At 32.2% G+C, this 15,592-nt stretch overlaps 1 protein-coding gene across 1 annotated transcript in view; it reads right to left on the bottom strand.

The window, feature by feature from the left end:
* Nucleotides 1-14,190: 14,190 nt before the first annotated feature.
* LOC134722458 (uncharacterized) overlaps nucleotides 14,191-15,592 on the bottom strand; it is a 31,296-nt gene continuing 29,894 nt past the window's right edge. The window contains exon 9 of the mRNA XM_063586079.1: nucleotides 14,191-14,256. Coding sequence (XP_063442149.1) covers nucleotides 14,191-14,256 — 66 coding nt within the window. The remainder of the gene's footprint in view (nucleotides 14,257-15,592) is intronic.

Below are 15,592 nucleotides of genomic sequence, written 5' to 3'. Positions count from 1 at the left end.
CAGCATACATTTTGAAACAATGTTACAAAACCAAAAGTCGAAAAACTAAGGATTGTCGCTCTTGATAGTCATAATCTAAACAGATTCATAAAGATATCACACGAAGACATTCAAATTCTAATTTAAGCCAAGTTTAAGTGAAACATGTGCATCATCACTCCCTATGTTTGAAAAGTTGTATTGCCATATCCGACGATTATTGCCGCGGACACACCAAAACACTTTAGTTTAACATTTAAACTCCTTGGTATTAAGTCTATGGAAAATACTGTTTATATAAATATGCACGTTTATGACATAAACGGTTTGTAAAAGAGTACTGAACCAGCTTTCCATGTATTACATGTTCCTCATCATGTATCGATGACTGTATGTTGTGTATAATTGGTGAGTTTCAAATATTGTTCTTATAGTATTATTATATGTTCGGATTTCACGACAATATAAATGAATGGTAGTCACATTCCAGCCGCACTTTGGTACTCTATTTTTTTATATACTAAAAACTGAAGTAATCCTTCAACCCTTTTATTTGTTGAATTGATGCGTCTGCTACGAAATTAAAATTTAATTTTGCCGGGCAGACGTAGAACGACGGACATGATGACAACCCGATGCTCTGATTACACAGGTCACCTGTGTTGCTCCAGATAGCGGAAGAATCTACTAAAAAGAAAGAAAGTGCACGTAAATTTCAGAGCGGAACGTCCTGGAGGACGGTCGATCCGAAATGGCTTTTTTCCGATTTTAACCCCCAAAGTCCCCCAAAAGATCTTATAAATAACACATAATAATAAACTATCCCTTTGTGGTATAAAACAATATTCGTGGATTTCATGTGAAAGAAGAAAACGCGACACATAATTTCAACTCCATTCATTTAGTAATATACAGATGTGAAAAACCCTTGAGAACTTAATTTCCATTATCTGTTTTAATCTCTTTATGATTCACCTATTCAGTCGGAAACCCGGTTGGAATAGAACAAAAGAATCGAAGCTCTTTGTTAGAGAAGGCGATAAATGTGTACTGTAATGTTTATTATAGTGACAAAAAATTTAAAAGTTAAAAGAAACAAACAAAATTACAGTTTTCTTCTCAATAACAAAATGTTTTATTTCAAAAACACCATTTCATAAGTTTTCAATTTATCTAGTACATAGTTAAGCAGAACAATTAGATATCACGTCAACATTGGACAACAACATGGGTATCTTTCAAGTTGGATGTAGAAAATGCATATCCTTCGATTTCTTTAAAAGAATTTACCACGAACGGAAAACATGTCAATCTATTAGTTCAGTAATTTTTGTGTCTGCCCTTCTATTATGTGACTAAATTTTTTTTTACAAAAAATGGGTAACAATAGTATCGAAAAGAGAAAATAGAGTGTACCTTTTTATGTTAGGGCGTGTTTGAGTTGAATTTTTTGTCTTGATATCGTACAAAACAAGAATATTTCGTACATCGTCTCGCTTCAGATACTATCATTTTTATATATCAAAGCTACAGGTTGACTTTATAACTTAAAAAAATCAAATTACGAAAAGATAAAGTATATTGGTCAAGTGAAATACCTATCTAATGAATAAAAAAAACAGAGTAGGGGTGTTCGAATAGTTATTTTTTACTAAAAGTACATGACGACAGTCTTTCAAGTTGGATGATGAAAATGCATATCTTCGAAAAATTATATTTGTGTGTGTGTGATAACTAGGGTTTATAGTCTTCAACCACTAAACACATCTAGTCTGCCCTTCCACGAAATATTTAATAAGATTTTTTTTTAATGTTTATGAATTTTCGAAAATTCCACCTGACAACCGATCATACAATAGTTTTAAGTTGAATCAATGCAGACAAGATCATTAACTGATGCTCATTACCGAGTTGATACAATTGTCTTTTAAAATGCAACTGATATATAAGGACCGTACTGGTGCAATATGGATAAATTTATCGGTTTCCAAGAGCAAATTGGTAGCGCGTCATCCCTACAATGACTTCCATTTCTACGATTGTGAAAATGAACTGGCGTAATGGGGAGATAATTTTGACGAAGTAGGATCCTGACTGTATTAGAGTTATAAGGGCATCATGAAATGTTTTATTTAATTGAAAAAGGTACATCTGAACCACTTCCCACATCGGTTTCAGCTTATAACCATGCTCGAAGACACAGGATACACCCCGACAACCCAAGCAGGTAATACCGTAGTGAATGACAAACTGTCATAATTGATTATAAAAACACAGTAGTTAAGCGATGTTGAAATCTCATAAATCTTAACGCAAGACTATTCAAGATAACACAAAAATTCGGACTATCGCATGAACTCAAAAATAATTTAGACAGGAATCGTCAAGAGGGTAAACGTCTCCTTTTATAAATGAATCACCCGGCATGCGAATCTGCCTTCAGTCAAAATGACGCATAGAATTACAGATCAGAATAATATGATTGTATTGAATTAATCTGTATAAAGAAAAAGAAAATGTTTTACGTTTCATGCTTTGGAATTTTCTATTAACATGTTCTGTATTTTTCTGCTCATAGTTTGTGACCCCTGGTATCCTCTTTTAAATAACTTTTTTTATAAGACTAGTTCTCTTGTCTTGAATTATTTGCTGATATAACATAAGGGAGAGGATTAGAGTTTACAGAGAAGATAATAAAGGGCAAAACATGCAAAGAATAGAGAATAGTAAGGTTCTAAAATATAAAGAATTGGTGATTACAGAACAGAGTATAATGTGCAAAAAGTTTAAAGAATAAAGAAAAATGGTCTGACAAATCTAAAAAAAAATACATGATTGACGTTACCCCATCAAGACCCTGTTACATATTACACAACAGGAACCCACTCTAAATTTCTTATATAACAAATATATAAAAAAAAAAAAAAGAAGATGTGGTATGATTGCCAATGAGACAACTGTCCACAAGAGACAAAAATGACACAGACATAAAGAACTATATGTCTCTGTACGGCCTTCAACATTTAGCAAAGCCCATATTGCATAGTCAGCTATAAAAGACCCCGATAAGACAATGTAAAACAATTTAAACGAAAAAAACTAACGACCTAATCTATATAAAAAAAATGAACGAAATCAGATATATCACACATAAACAAACGACAACCACTGAATTACAGGCTCCTGAAACATTACATTATAAACAGATGATGGTGATACCAAATAGTACTAGGTAAAAATTAATGATATCTTTTATAACAAATACACCACAAAGGTCTTTAACACAGACATAAAAATAGATGGTACACGCTAAAAGAAAAACTCCTATACTACATTATAAGAATATGCCGATGTGGTATGATTGCCCATGAAACACCTCTCCACAAGTGACCAAATGACACAGTAATAAATAACTAAATGTCACCGTATGGCCTACAACAATGAGCAAAGCACATACCGCTAAATCAGCTTTAAAAGGCATAGAAAAGCTAAATATAACACAATTCAAACGAGATAACTCTGTATATATGTTATATGTTTTAAATGAGCAATAACAATAACAGAAATTGTGTTTGAATGAATTTTATTGGTTGATCTATGTTTACTATGGAATAATACTTCTATTTTGCACTGTATACGTACTGGGATTCATTGCTATTGTATATGCGATGCATTTTCACAGCAGGATTCCTTCATTACCACCAAATAGAGTGTTAATTTATTCGACTCGCTGACAACCTTATAATGGCAGAAGGATGATTATTTTGCGAGTAAAGATCTAACGAGGACAACAATTAGTTCTATAAACATAAGAGCTTTTATTGTTATTGAATTCTATGTATTATTCATTAGTCAGAATATATATGAGGGGTTACATTTCTCTATTCAAATGACATTTCATCATTGAGGTCATATACTTTGCTCAGTAAAGCACACGCAAAAGTTACAAGTCGTGTATGTACAATTCTTTCATAAATAGTAACAAAGCTTGAGAAATACATTGTCATAATTCAATTTTACTTGTTTATTAGTCAAACACCGAAATTCGTCATTTTATCTTTTTAAGTATCTTTTATTTCAACTGTTAGCTATATATTTTGATAACTCAAAGCCTAAAATATGTTCAAAATATGTTCTGAACATACTAGTGCTGCTTGAGAAGTTTTTGAAGCTAATCTTATGTACAATAACTTAATAAGGAAGTTATGTCATAAAAATACAAGGCATTCGTAAATTTGCTCCTTCCGATTATTTTCCAAATCTCAAAATTGAAATAGGGAATTTTCAAAGAAAAAAACCCAGCCGAAGACCACCAACTCATCCTACACATAGAGGCGGGTCGTACCCTGGCCTTAAACAAAACATGATCTAGTTTAGTGAAAGTGGCAGCCATGCTTAGGTTCAGAACATACAAATGAAATAAAACAAAATAAAAATAATAAAAATATTAAAGATTAACTAACGCCAGAGGCTCCTGTGAAATGGGGAATTTTCAATAAGAAAATAAAAACCAGACGAAGTCCACCTTCACAGCGAATAATCCTATACATAGAGGCGAGTTGTACCTGGCTCTTAAATAAAACGTTATTTACTTAAATAAAAATGGTAGCTATAAAAGTTCAAAACATGCAAATGAAAAAAAAAAAGACATTCAAGATAAACAAACGCAAGAGGCTTCTGTTTTGGGACATGGGAAAAAATATCCAGAGTTTAAGTTTTATGGGATCGCAACCGTTCATTATCCTTCAAGTCAAGAAGGATACACAAATTCACAGTCTGAGTCGGATGTCAGAAAAGATAAAAAAGAAACTTAAACATAAAACTCAAACATGAATTAATAAAGGAATACCAGTAGTTACTGACAACTGCCAGCTCCATACTCCAATTGATCCTATTGAAAGTTTATTTCGTCAACCTACAATCAAGCGCATACCGAAAAAAAATATAGGAGAAGATCATAACCAGTACTTATCTAAAACTGGTTTTAAAATTCATCTGTTCATTTCCGATGCAGAGAACCTATGCGTGAATCAATATAGGTATCGAAACCAAATCCCTTTTGAATAAGCCTGTTTAAAGTTGTGGCTGTCTTGTGAGCTAAATGGCGATATTCTTGTGCTTTTACAATAAGAACATTACAATAATACATGGGAGCGAATTATATGATGGTGTACACAAACAATACGACAGAGGTTACACAGCAAATAGTGGATATCAATTTTATTTTGAACCAGTATTCCACAGCTTTCACGATAAAATACATTTAATTTACCTCTTGATTTGTATGTGCCTGTGTCCTAAAACTATTATGATGTCATTTCCTAAATCACATTATTATTTAGACTACAATCGCACGCCAATCTTTATAAAAAATGACATTGATTGTATAAAAGTGATGGATTGACACGCCTATATTAAACTAAAGTCCTATGAACTTTGACTGGCGTATTGACCACTCATGTAGAGCAATATCCCATGATCCCAGGATACTTTGAATGATTTCATATGATCCCGCGACACTATGAACTAACTTCAGATAACTGTCAAGATGATGAAAAATATTACAGATATATTTAGACACTTCGTTTGAAACCAGTATTCAATATTTGAAAAAAATGTATTGATAGTACAAATTGTTTCAGTTTTAAAGATATTGAATAACGTACACGAGTTTTACAACCTGTTTTTGGCTTAGTAACTATTTTGATGTTTAGCTTGCAAGTTTTAAAAAAAATGTCCGCATCTTTTTGCACCGAAAGATATACGACGAAAACGGTATTTGTTTTATATTTCAAATTGATGTTCGTAAAAGAAATTTTTAGTAAACAGCCAAGGCGGTCGTGTGGTCTAACGGGACGGCTACAGTGCAGGCGATTTGATGTCCCGATATCTTAGTAGCATGGATTCGAATCGCGGCGAGGGAAGAACAAAACAAAAATTTGCACAAGCAAATTCACAGATCTAACATTGTTGGGTTGATGTTTAGAAGAGTTGTATATACATAATGTACACAGCTATGTATCACCATCACTACTGGTGATCCGATGGATAAATCTGTTGTACATTTGTAACTGGCTCAGACGTAATTATGTATGTAAAATAATGTATTCATACAATTCCTGATCACTTCATTGTTTTCATATTTAAAATCACTGCCATGATGTGGGGTGTAATATGTCCGCATGTATATATATATTCACTAGTCTAACGATGTCCTGGTACCAATGATAATATATTTAGTAAATGTTTTGGCTAGTTTGTGATATTGAACATCTTGTTGTAAGAATTTCTTAGTTATAGACCAAAATTAAATCTATCGCCCCTTAAAATAAATCCCACATAAGAAGCTATAGCACTTACAGTATAGACTTCAGTCATGTTATAATACTTTGTAGAGTCGTATTCTAATATATTAGTGTTACCAATTAAAAAAGATTGAAATTAATCATTTTGAATTTTGAATACACAAACAAAGATTTTCGTATCATCCATTACAATAGTAATAATGGCATATTTTAGTGCAAATAAACATTCTAGATTTGCACTAACGATTATGTTTTAGAGGGGAAAACTTCCTTTAAATGAATGACATCAAAGCTGTCACAAATAACCATGTAAATTTTCCTTGGTTTCCTTGTAGGCAACACGAAAACTATCTTGTTTGTACAAGAAATTCCTATACTAAAATATTGCATTATATCATGCTTTTCAACTTTGTACTTGATTGACTTAATAACCATTTCAATCTGAGCGTCACTCATTTGTCTTATGTAGACGAAACGCAAGTCTGACGTATCACATTATAATTCTTGTACCTTTGATAACTATTTCCTGTTACTAAATAAAGGCAACAGTAGTAAACCGCTGTTCGAAACTCAAAAATTGATTGAGAAAAAACAAACAAATCCGGGCTACAAACTAAAACTGAGGGAAACGCATCAAATATAAGAGGAGAACAAAGACACAACAGAAACACAACATTGAAATGTAATACACTCAGAAACGAACTATACGATAACAATGGCAATTTTTCTATCTTTGTACAGTACATTTTAAGGGGAAAATGGTGGCTTGAACCTGGTTTTGTGGCATACCAAACCTCCTGCTTATATGGTAATGTTAAATATAACATTAAAATGACAACATAACATGACAACACTACAATACAAATAAATGGGAGAAAATATAGGACAGAAAAACACACAAATAATAATTAACAAAAGGTACCATGTTTAAAATTTATTACGCCAGGAGTGCTTTTCGTCCACACAAGACTAACAAATGACGCCTAGACGAAAAAAGTTCTGAAGCCAAAACAAGTACAAAGAAAAAGAGCACTGAGGACCAAGAGTTCGAAAAAAAAGAGTTGTGCCCAATACGGCTAGTGTTTTCTGCCTGGGATAGGAACATTTGTATTATTTAGTATAATTTATACTTTTGCAAACAGTAAGTTTTATAAAATCACTTTTCAATAGATATACACGTTTAAACCGAAGTGATGACTAACTACAGAATAAAAAACAGATACATTACATAAAACAACATAATCCAGCACATAAAAATACAGAGCCAAGTTAGCCAAAGCCTCAACGCACACAGTGACGTCACATTTGAAATTATAAAAAAACCAAACACAAAGTGACGTCACATTTGAATATTCAACAAATAAGATAGAATTAGGATTGATTTAAGATTCGATTTGTAATACTGATATTACATTTATTAATAACAATGAAAATTACAATACCTTTAATATCAAATTGTTGTAGTAATTAGATAATTAATTGTATTATCTAGCTATGTCGGTGTTTCTTCTGAATCAAGCTGTAAACCACATGTATATTGTATAAAATTCGTTGAACCAAACTAAAATCTAAGAAATGAAGGGGATAGTTAATTATCTTTAACATAACACACGACCTTAACAGAAAAGACGTTTAGACATTTGACAAAATCCGATGAAAACAACAAATATAACGTCAAAATTAAATACATGACTTTGGGATAGAAAAGTACCGTGACACGTCTTATACAATGCGAATTCACACTCAGTAAATAGTCACAATAAGAAATAAGTAATTAAAAGAACAGAAGACGTTATGACAAACCACAATTTAACACGGTGGTAAAAAATTTCCTTAGCTAGTTTAAACTAAGACACGTCATATGGGTCGATCCGTAAAATTTACCGAGTGTCATTTTTAATCTATCTGTCCTCCTCATAAATTTGTTGGAGCAGTTTCTGCGTACGGAGCATATTCCTGTATATGCAGTTCGTACGTATAGTGTGAACTAGCGCGAGAATAACATATCAACTGAGATATGTAAACACCATACAAAGGGACAGAGGATATGTTACTGCTGAGAAATGGGAAATTGAGAATTTGGAAGTTGATATCGACCCGTTTTTCATGGACTAAACTTAAAAAAATTCTAAAAAACTAATGAGTCTCTTATCCCAAGAATAGATTACCTTAGCTTCATTTAGCACAACGTTTTTGGAATTTTGAATCCTCAATGCTCCTCAACTTTGTACTTGTTTGGCTTTATAACAATTTTGATCTGAGCGTCACTGGTGAGTCTTATGTAGACTAAACGCGCATCTAGTGTATTGAATTCTAATTCCGAAACCTTTAATAACTAATTATATCGTTTGCATTCCAAGTAAAAATATCTGATAAAAACGTAGATGTCATAATAACTATAGGTCATTACAGGGCCTTTATCAATCAATATCTAAAAATCCATACCACAATAAGCAACCCATAAAAAGGCCTAGACAGAACAATATACAAAGTATTTCAACCAAAAAACCCAACCAAAACACAAAAGCCTGATGTATACACAAAACAGCAAACGAGTTACAAACACGATATACACAGTAACAAACGACAACCACTAAATTAAATCTCCTATTTTGGGACAGACACATACATAATGCCAGCTGAATATATTTTTGTGCGTTGTAAATTACACTACCAGATTCTTTTTATTGAAAGAATAAGTTCGAAATTACATAATTCTTACCAATTTTCTTTGATAAAGAAGGTGATTAATGTATTGTCTTTCTGATTCAAACTTATTAAATGTGGTAAGCGATCGATGCACAATTTTAGATGTTAAGCTTGCAAGTTAAAAAAAAATGAAAAAAGAGCGGAGATGCTCAAACACATCGAATGACATTTTGATGAGTAAATGACAATGTTGTATTAACAAAACGGGCTACTACAAAATCAGATTGTTTAATCTTGTGACTGAAAAATAAATCTGAAATTGACAAGCAGCTCCGTAACCACTGCCATGATGTAGGGTGTAAGTTGTCTGCATTTTTATATATATTCACTAGTCTAATGATGTCCTGTTACCGACGATAATATTTAGTAAATGTTTTGTTGACTAGTTTGTGATATCTAACATCTGGTTGTAAGAATTTTTCAATAATACACCACAATTAAATCCATGGCCCCTTAAAATAAATCTCACACCATAAACTATAGCACTTACAGTGATGATGCATTGCACCAAATGTCAAAATGAATTGCTTCCAATAATTTTATTTTAGATTAATATGCTGCTTTAATGATGTGTTTATGTATGGACTTCAGTATTGTTATAATACTTTGTAAAGGCATAATCTAATAAATCAGTGTTACCATTTAAAAAAGATACAAATTAAATCATTCTTAATTTTGAAAAACGTACACAAACACAGATTTTCGCATCATCCTTTATTATACTATAGTAATACTGGCATATTTTAGTGCAAAAAAATATTCTAGATTTGCACTAACGAAAAAGTAAAATCACAAAAATACTGAACTCAGAGGAAAATCAACTCGTAAAGTCCATATTCATATGTTTTAGAGGGGAAAACTTCCTTTAACAAATTGACATCAAAGCTGTCACAAATAAGTATGTTACTTTTCCTTGTTTTCCTTGTGGGCAACACGAAAACTTGTTTGTAAAAGCACTTCCTATACTAAAACATTGCATTATATCATGTCCCTGTGCATATGCATGCTGTAAATTATGAAAGTCTTTATAATTATAAGCGTTTTCTTTATATTATTCTTCATCTTCAAATTGGATGTCTGTGAGTACTAATTATATTTATATCAATACTGTTTGTTAAATAATTTCCGAATGTTTTTAGACAAATAATATCAGCATGCATTGTGAATGATTTGTACCGTAATTTTCCAATTTAAAGAAAGTCAAATTCACTTTCAAAAAGTGCTTGTTCGTAACTTATCTTAAATTGTTTGTTTTTTATCTCTTTTCTTCTAAATGCAATCATGACTCTGGTACTTTCTGTACGTCAGATTGGTTTGTTTTTCATTAAATATTATAAATACAAGAAAAACAGAGGTGACCACATCATTTATCAAAAAGACTTCAACATAACTTTTCCTATGAAAAAAATAAATTGTAAGTTTCAGGGATAGTGTAATTGTAATCTGTAATCAGAATTGATTGTTATTGATTGCATATTTCAAAGTTATCGACAGTAATCTGTAAACGGCTACATTTTCGATTACATTTAATTTGAACTTAGGCCGTGTTCACACCAATAGCCATGCACAGTAAACATGTTTAGAATTAGTTGAATGTAATGTACACTGGTTTCACATTAAATTTGTTCACATCTATACACCATTTTTAATTACCTGTACATTAGGTTTGTTCTCAATTGTAAATTATATGTAATTTAAATGTTCATTACGTAGAACCGAATGCAAAATTTTCGAACAACCTTTCTACGTTCGGAGGACGTGTTTTTCAACAGACTGTCGGCATCCCAATGGGAACAAACTGTGCCCCTCTACTTGTTGACTTGTTTCTTTATTATTATGAGGCTGACTTCATGCATGAACTTCTTAGGAAGAAAGATAAGAAGTTAGCAATATCCTTTAACTCTACTTTCCGCTATATAGATGACGTTCTTTCACTAAACAATTCAAAATTTGGTGACTATGTGGATCGCATCTATCCCATCGAATTGGAGATAAAGGATACTACAGATACAGTTAAGTCGGCTTCATATCTTGACTTACATCTAGAAATTGACAATGAAGGTCGGTTGAAGACAAAACTTTACGACAAAAGAGATGATTTCAGCTTTCCAATTGTGAACTTTTCATTTCTAAGTAGCAACATTCCAGCAGCACCTGCATACGGGGTATATATCTCCCAATTGATACGATATTCCCGTGCTTGCATTTCCTATCATGATTTTCTTGATAGAGGGTTACTGCTCACAAGGAAACTATTAAACCAAGAGTTCCAAATGGTGAAGTTGAAATCATCCCTTCGTAAATTTTATGGACGCCATCACGAGTTGGTTGACCGTTATGGAATAACCGTTTCACAAATGATATCGGATATGTTCATTACGTCGTAACTACAATCCCCTTCCCTTTCATGAATTTGACCTACCGAATTAGACTATTTACCGGATTTGTAATCACATAAGCAACACGACGGGTGCCGCATGTGGAGCAGGATCTGCTTACCCTTTCGGAGCACCTGCGATCACCCCTAGTTTTTGGTGGGGTTCGTGTTGTTTATTCTTTAGTTTTCTATGTTGTGTCATGTGTACTATTGTTTTTCTGTTTGTCTTTTTCATCTTTAGCCATGGCGTTGTCAGTTTGTTTTAGATTTACGAGTTTGAATGTCCCTTTGGTATCTTTCATCCCTCTTTTCTAGCTATTAAGGAACAACCTTCTGACTTCTAAAAGGGGGAGGGGTTTTCCATAATAAAAGAAGAACACATTTTGGTCAAACAGATGATAAAAGAAAATATTCTGAATCCAGAGTTTCCCCATACATTATGGGTCCTTTATCGGGATTCCGGGATCGGGTGTTTTTAGGTCGATTGCTAGCATCAGACAAAAACTGAAAATAAATCGAACTCAGAACAAATACATACCCCCTCCTTTGAAGTTAAGTTGTCGCTAATTTCAGAAAGCCATTTTGATGGTTTGCAGTAGTTTAAAGATACAAAAGATGTCTTGATTACGCATTAGAAAACATAGGCTGCAGCAGAGCGTCTACAGACGAAGAAAAAGGATTAAGATGTTTAAAAGGATCATTATATTTCAATCTTTTCTGTTTGTTGTTTGTTTCAAATGGTATTTCTTCTACAAAGAGTATTTGGCAAAGGGAGGGGGAATGTGTTTTTTTATTTATTTCTAAGTGTTTTTTTAACGAACCTGATAAACTAGACACACAATACAATTTACCTCACACTATTGATTAATAACTTACATTTCTTGAAAAAAAAAAACCAACTAAAAGATTTTCAATATAAGTGTAAATATTTTAGATAAAAATAAAAAAAGCTTAAGTCATATTATGTTCAATATATACACTTAAGTAAACAGCTTACTTGTGTAAAATTATCTGAACATGCTACACGCATTTATATCAATATGATTTTGGGATTGATCTGGGAATAGATCAACCAGTTGTCCATGATAAAATGCTATGCTATAAGAAAAGTGAAGAATCAGGAAAGGTTTCAAAGACATTTTGACAAAAAACCAATATATTAACATTTTAGTTCAGTTAGCAAAGCATGTGTAATTGTATCAAATAAATGTCGTTTTTTAAATCTACTTTCTGTTTTCACCCATTCACAAATGAGTCATTGTTGTCTTAATTTTAATATCCCTTCTCGAAGTATAATTTTGGCGACGCACAAAAAGAAGTAGAAATTAAGAAATGAAGAAATGAAGAAATCAGGAGAAAATAAATATATTAAGTGCCTGACACGATTGTTTGTCTTAATTGCACTTCACAAACGATACACTTGCAGTTTACACTATAATAGTTGAACTTGTTTGGCTTAATAAATATTTTAATATGAGCGTCACTGATGAGTCTGACGTAGACGAAACGCGCGTCTGGCGTACTTAATTATAATCCAGGTACCTTTGATAACTCTTTGAATGTAACGCGTCTTCTGATTGGCCGACGTTGTTTTGTTTATCAGCTCATAGACATAATTTTGTCATGTGATCGCGACGTCATCACCATTTTTTTATGGTTGACTCCGGTTTAAAATTGAATTTAGAATTAAACTATAAAGAATTACTGTAATATTTTTTTTGTCTATTCGAAATAACATAAAAAATGTGGAGTACACGTGAAACGTTATTCAGTGGGCAGCACATTTTTATGTTATTTCTTTATAGACAGAAAAAAATATTACAGTCATTACGTAAATAACCTATCTCACATCAAGTAAAACATTTTGCCACCATGTTTTTAATAAGAATCTTCAAACTCAGCTGCACCTTGTTATTGCAAGTCTTAAATGTTACGCCATATGTTTAGTAGTAGAGGAGTGTGGACACGAGCATTGTTGAATCTGTTATCGTTCATGTTATAACAATATAGTATACTTACCAACATCAACTTTGAAAAATAAGCAGTCAACAAGAACAACACTTTTAATGTAATGCATTGTGAATGTGAATGTGCATATACTGTATTCAGTTGTAACTTGATGTATTCGTGATGCTTAGAGGTATATAAAGTACTTCTCTGCACCAATGTGTACTCTTGTCGAAGTTATTTCATGCAGGTAAAAGATACTTGTCCGTTTTTTTTCTTTTATAGAAATGTAAAGTTTACATATAAATAGTCTTTGCTTTACCTGGTACAACTCTTTAGGAAATGTTTAGTTGTCAACGTCTTAATTAAGTATGCTTTTTAGATGTTATGATTTAAGTGCTCAACGAAATCTTGTATGAACGAAACGTGTATATTGTGTACTTAAAGCATACACATAAGTATGGTATCTCTATTTTATAGAACATGATTTAAATACCACACCACATTTTATTTTTATTGGGGGAAATCAAATCCAGGTAACAACCTAAAACTGGGATAACACATCATTTATAAGAGAAAAAAACAGGCCCAACAGAAATACTGAAGTGCAACAACAGCAAACGCCAATGAAATATTTCTGACTTGGTTAACATCTAACATGTAATATAGCTACATTATACACAACACTTATGTATATTTTTTCAATAATAATCAAAAGTTCACGACACAATACAGCCGTATCCATTAATATCTCATCCTATTCACCGTCTTGATATTGGAACGATAGCAAACAAAAACACAAAAGGTACTGAACCTTGATTTATTGTAACAAAAAAAGATCACATGCATTGGGTGGTATATCAGTTCCTGATACTAACGTGTGGTATCATCAAATTGGACTACTTCATAAACTGACTCCACTGAATTAAATATTATTGCCTGAAACAAAGCAAAACATATAAACAATCTTATTTCTAGATAAGTAAAGGTTTGGTTATTCGTCTTGGGTATATAGAATATCATACATTTTCTCGAAATATCAATGTTATTTGTACAAGGCTAAGCAACAGGTATATAAATCGAGGATTCTACCTGTTTCAATACGAGTACACATAACATTACCATTTCCAGACACTGTATAGTATTCTTTATATACTGCCATTCTTATAACTATTCAAAATGAATTATTAAGGGTATAAACTATTATTTGGAGCAAACGACGTAAAGTTTCCGCAAACCATGTTTTATTAACGTCATAAATAAAACTCCACGGAAACGCATTGTCTACATCATAAAAAAAGCGATGTACAGTCTATGACTGTCTTCTATTACAATTTGAATAAAAGAATTTTAACGTAAAGTTGTTTCTTCTTTCCGTGCTGCAATTTTACTATTCACGATCTTTTTTTGGTTTTTTTTGCCGACACCTGAGTTGTTTTGATTAACTTCAGTTTTCTGAGAAGTGTTCAATGAACTGTTCCCGGATTTTTATTTAGGTATTTTACTCTAAAATTTTGTATTAGCAGCTTGGTATCTTCACTATATCAGAAAAAGCTGCACATATAAAAAGGTAGTGAATGTATACTACAATTTATCTGCATGCATTGTGTTTTGATTAAACTTTTTCCATTCTGAACTTTCAAAAAGAAGCATTTAAATGATTTCACGTTATGAAGTAACTCAAGATAAATCTTACATTCATGTTTGCATTTTAATCTTTCATTTTGAAGAGATGTTCTTTTAAACATTAAGTTGAGCTTTGGGATAACTGTGCTAACAATCATGCAGACCTTTTAGAAGATTCCCGTTGATTCCAGTTAGCCATTTGTAAGTGTTCCATTTCTACATAGTAATATTCAAACAGCGCCTACAGATTGGATTAATATCTAAAAGTTGATACGACTTTCTAGAGCTTGCGCTTTAAATTATGATTACTTTGAAAGAGGCAAAGGACTCCTACTAATTGCATAAATGCTTTTCACGGATGCCATTAAAAGTTTGTAGGCCGTTCTGTAAAACTAGTAGTAGTATCTCCGATTTTCTTTTTTTAGCAATGCAATTGTATGTTTTGTCTTGACATGAATGTGTCAAATGTTCACTTGGTATCTTATGGAATTTTGTCTTATAAATGTATTTTCATATATTTCCTTTTCAGTTTCAGAAATGTCCATGGTGTGTTTAAATCAAATCGTTTAAAATTAGATGTTAATATTTCGAGCTTGAATCGATATTTGTGTATCCATTCATGACCATTTGTAATTTGGGTCATTAAAAC

The sequence above is a fragment of the Mytilus trossulus genome, chromosome 6, assembly GCF_036588685.1.
Source record: "Mytilus trossulus isolate FHL-02 chromosome 6, PNRI_Mtr1.1.1.hap1, whole genome shotgun sequence".
NCBI lineage: Eukaryota > Metazoa > Mollusca > Bivalvia > Mytilida > Mytilidae > Mytilus > Mytilus trossulus.
Note: the sequence above shows the minus strand (reverse complement) of the source record. Positions and strands in the feature narration are given on the sequence as shown.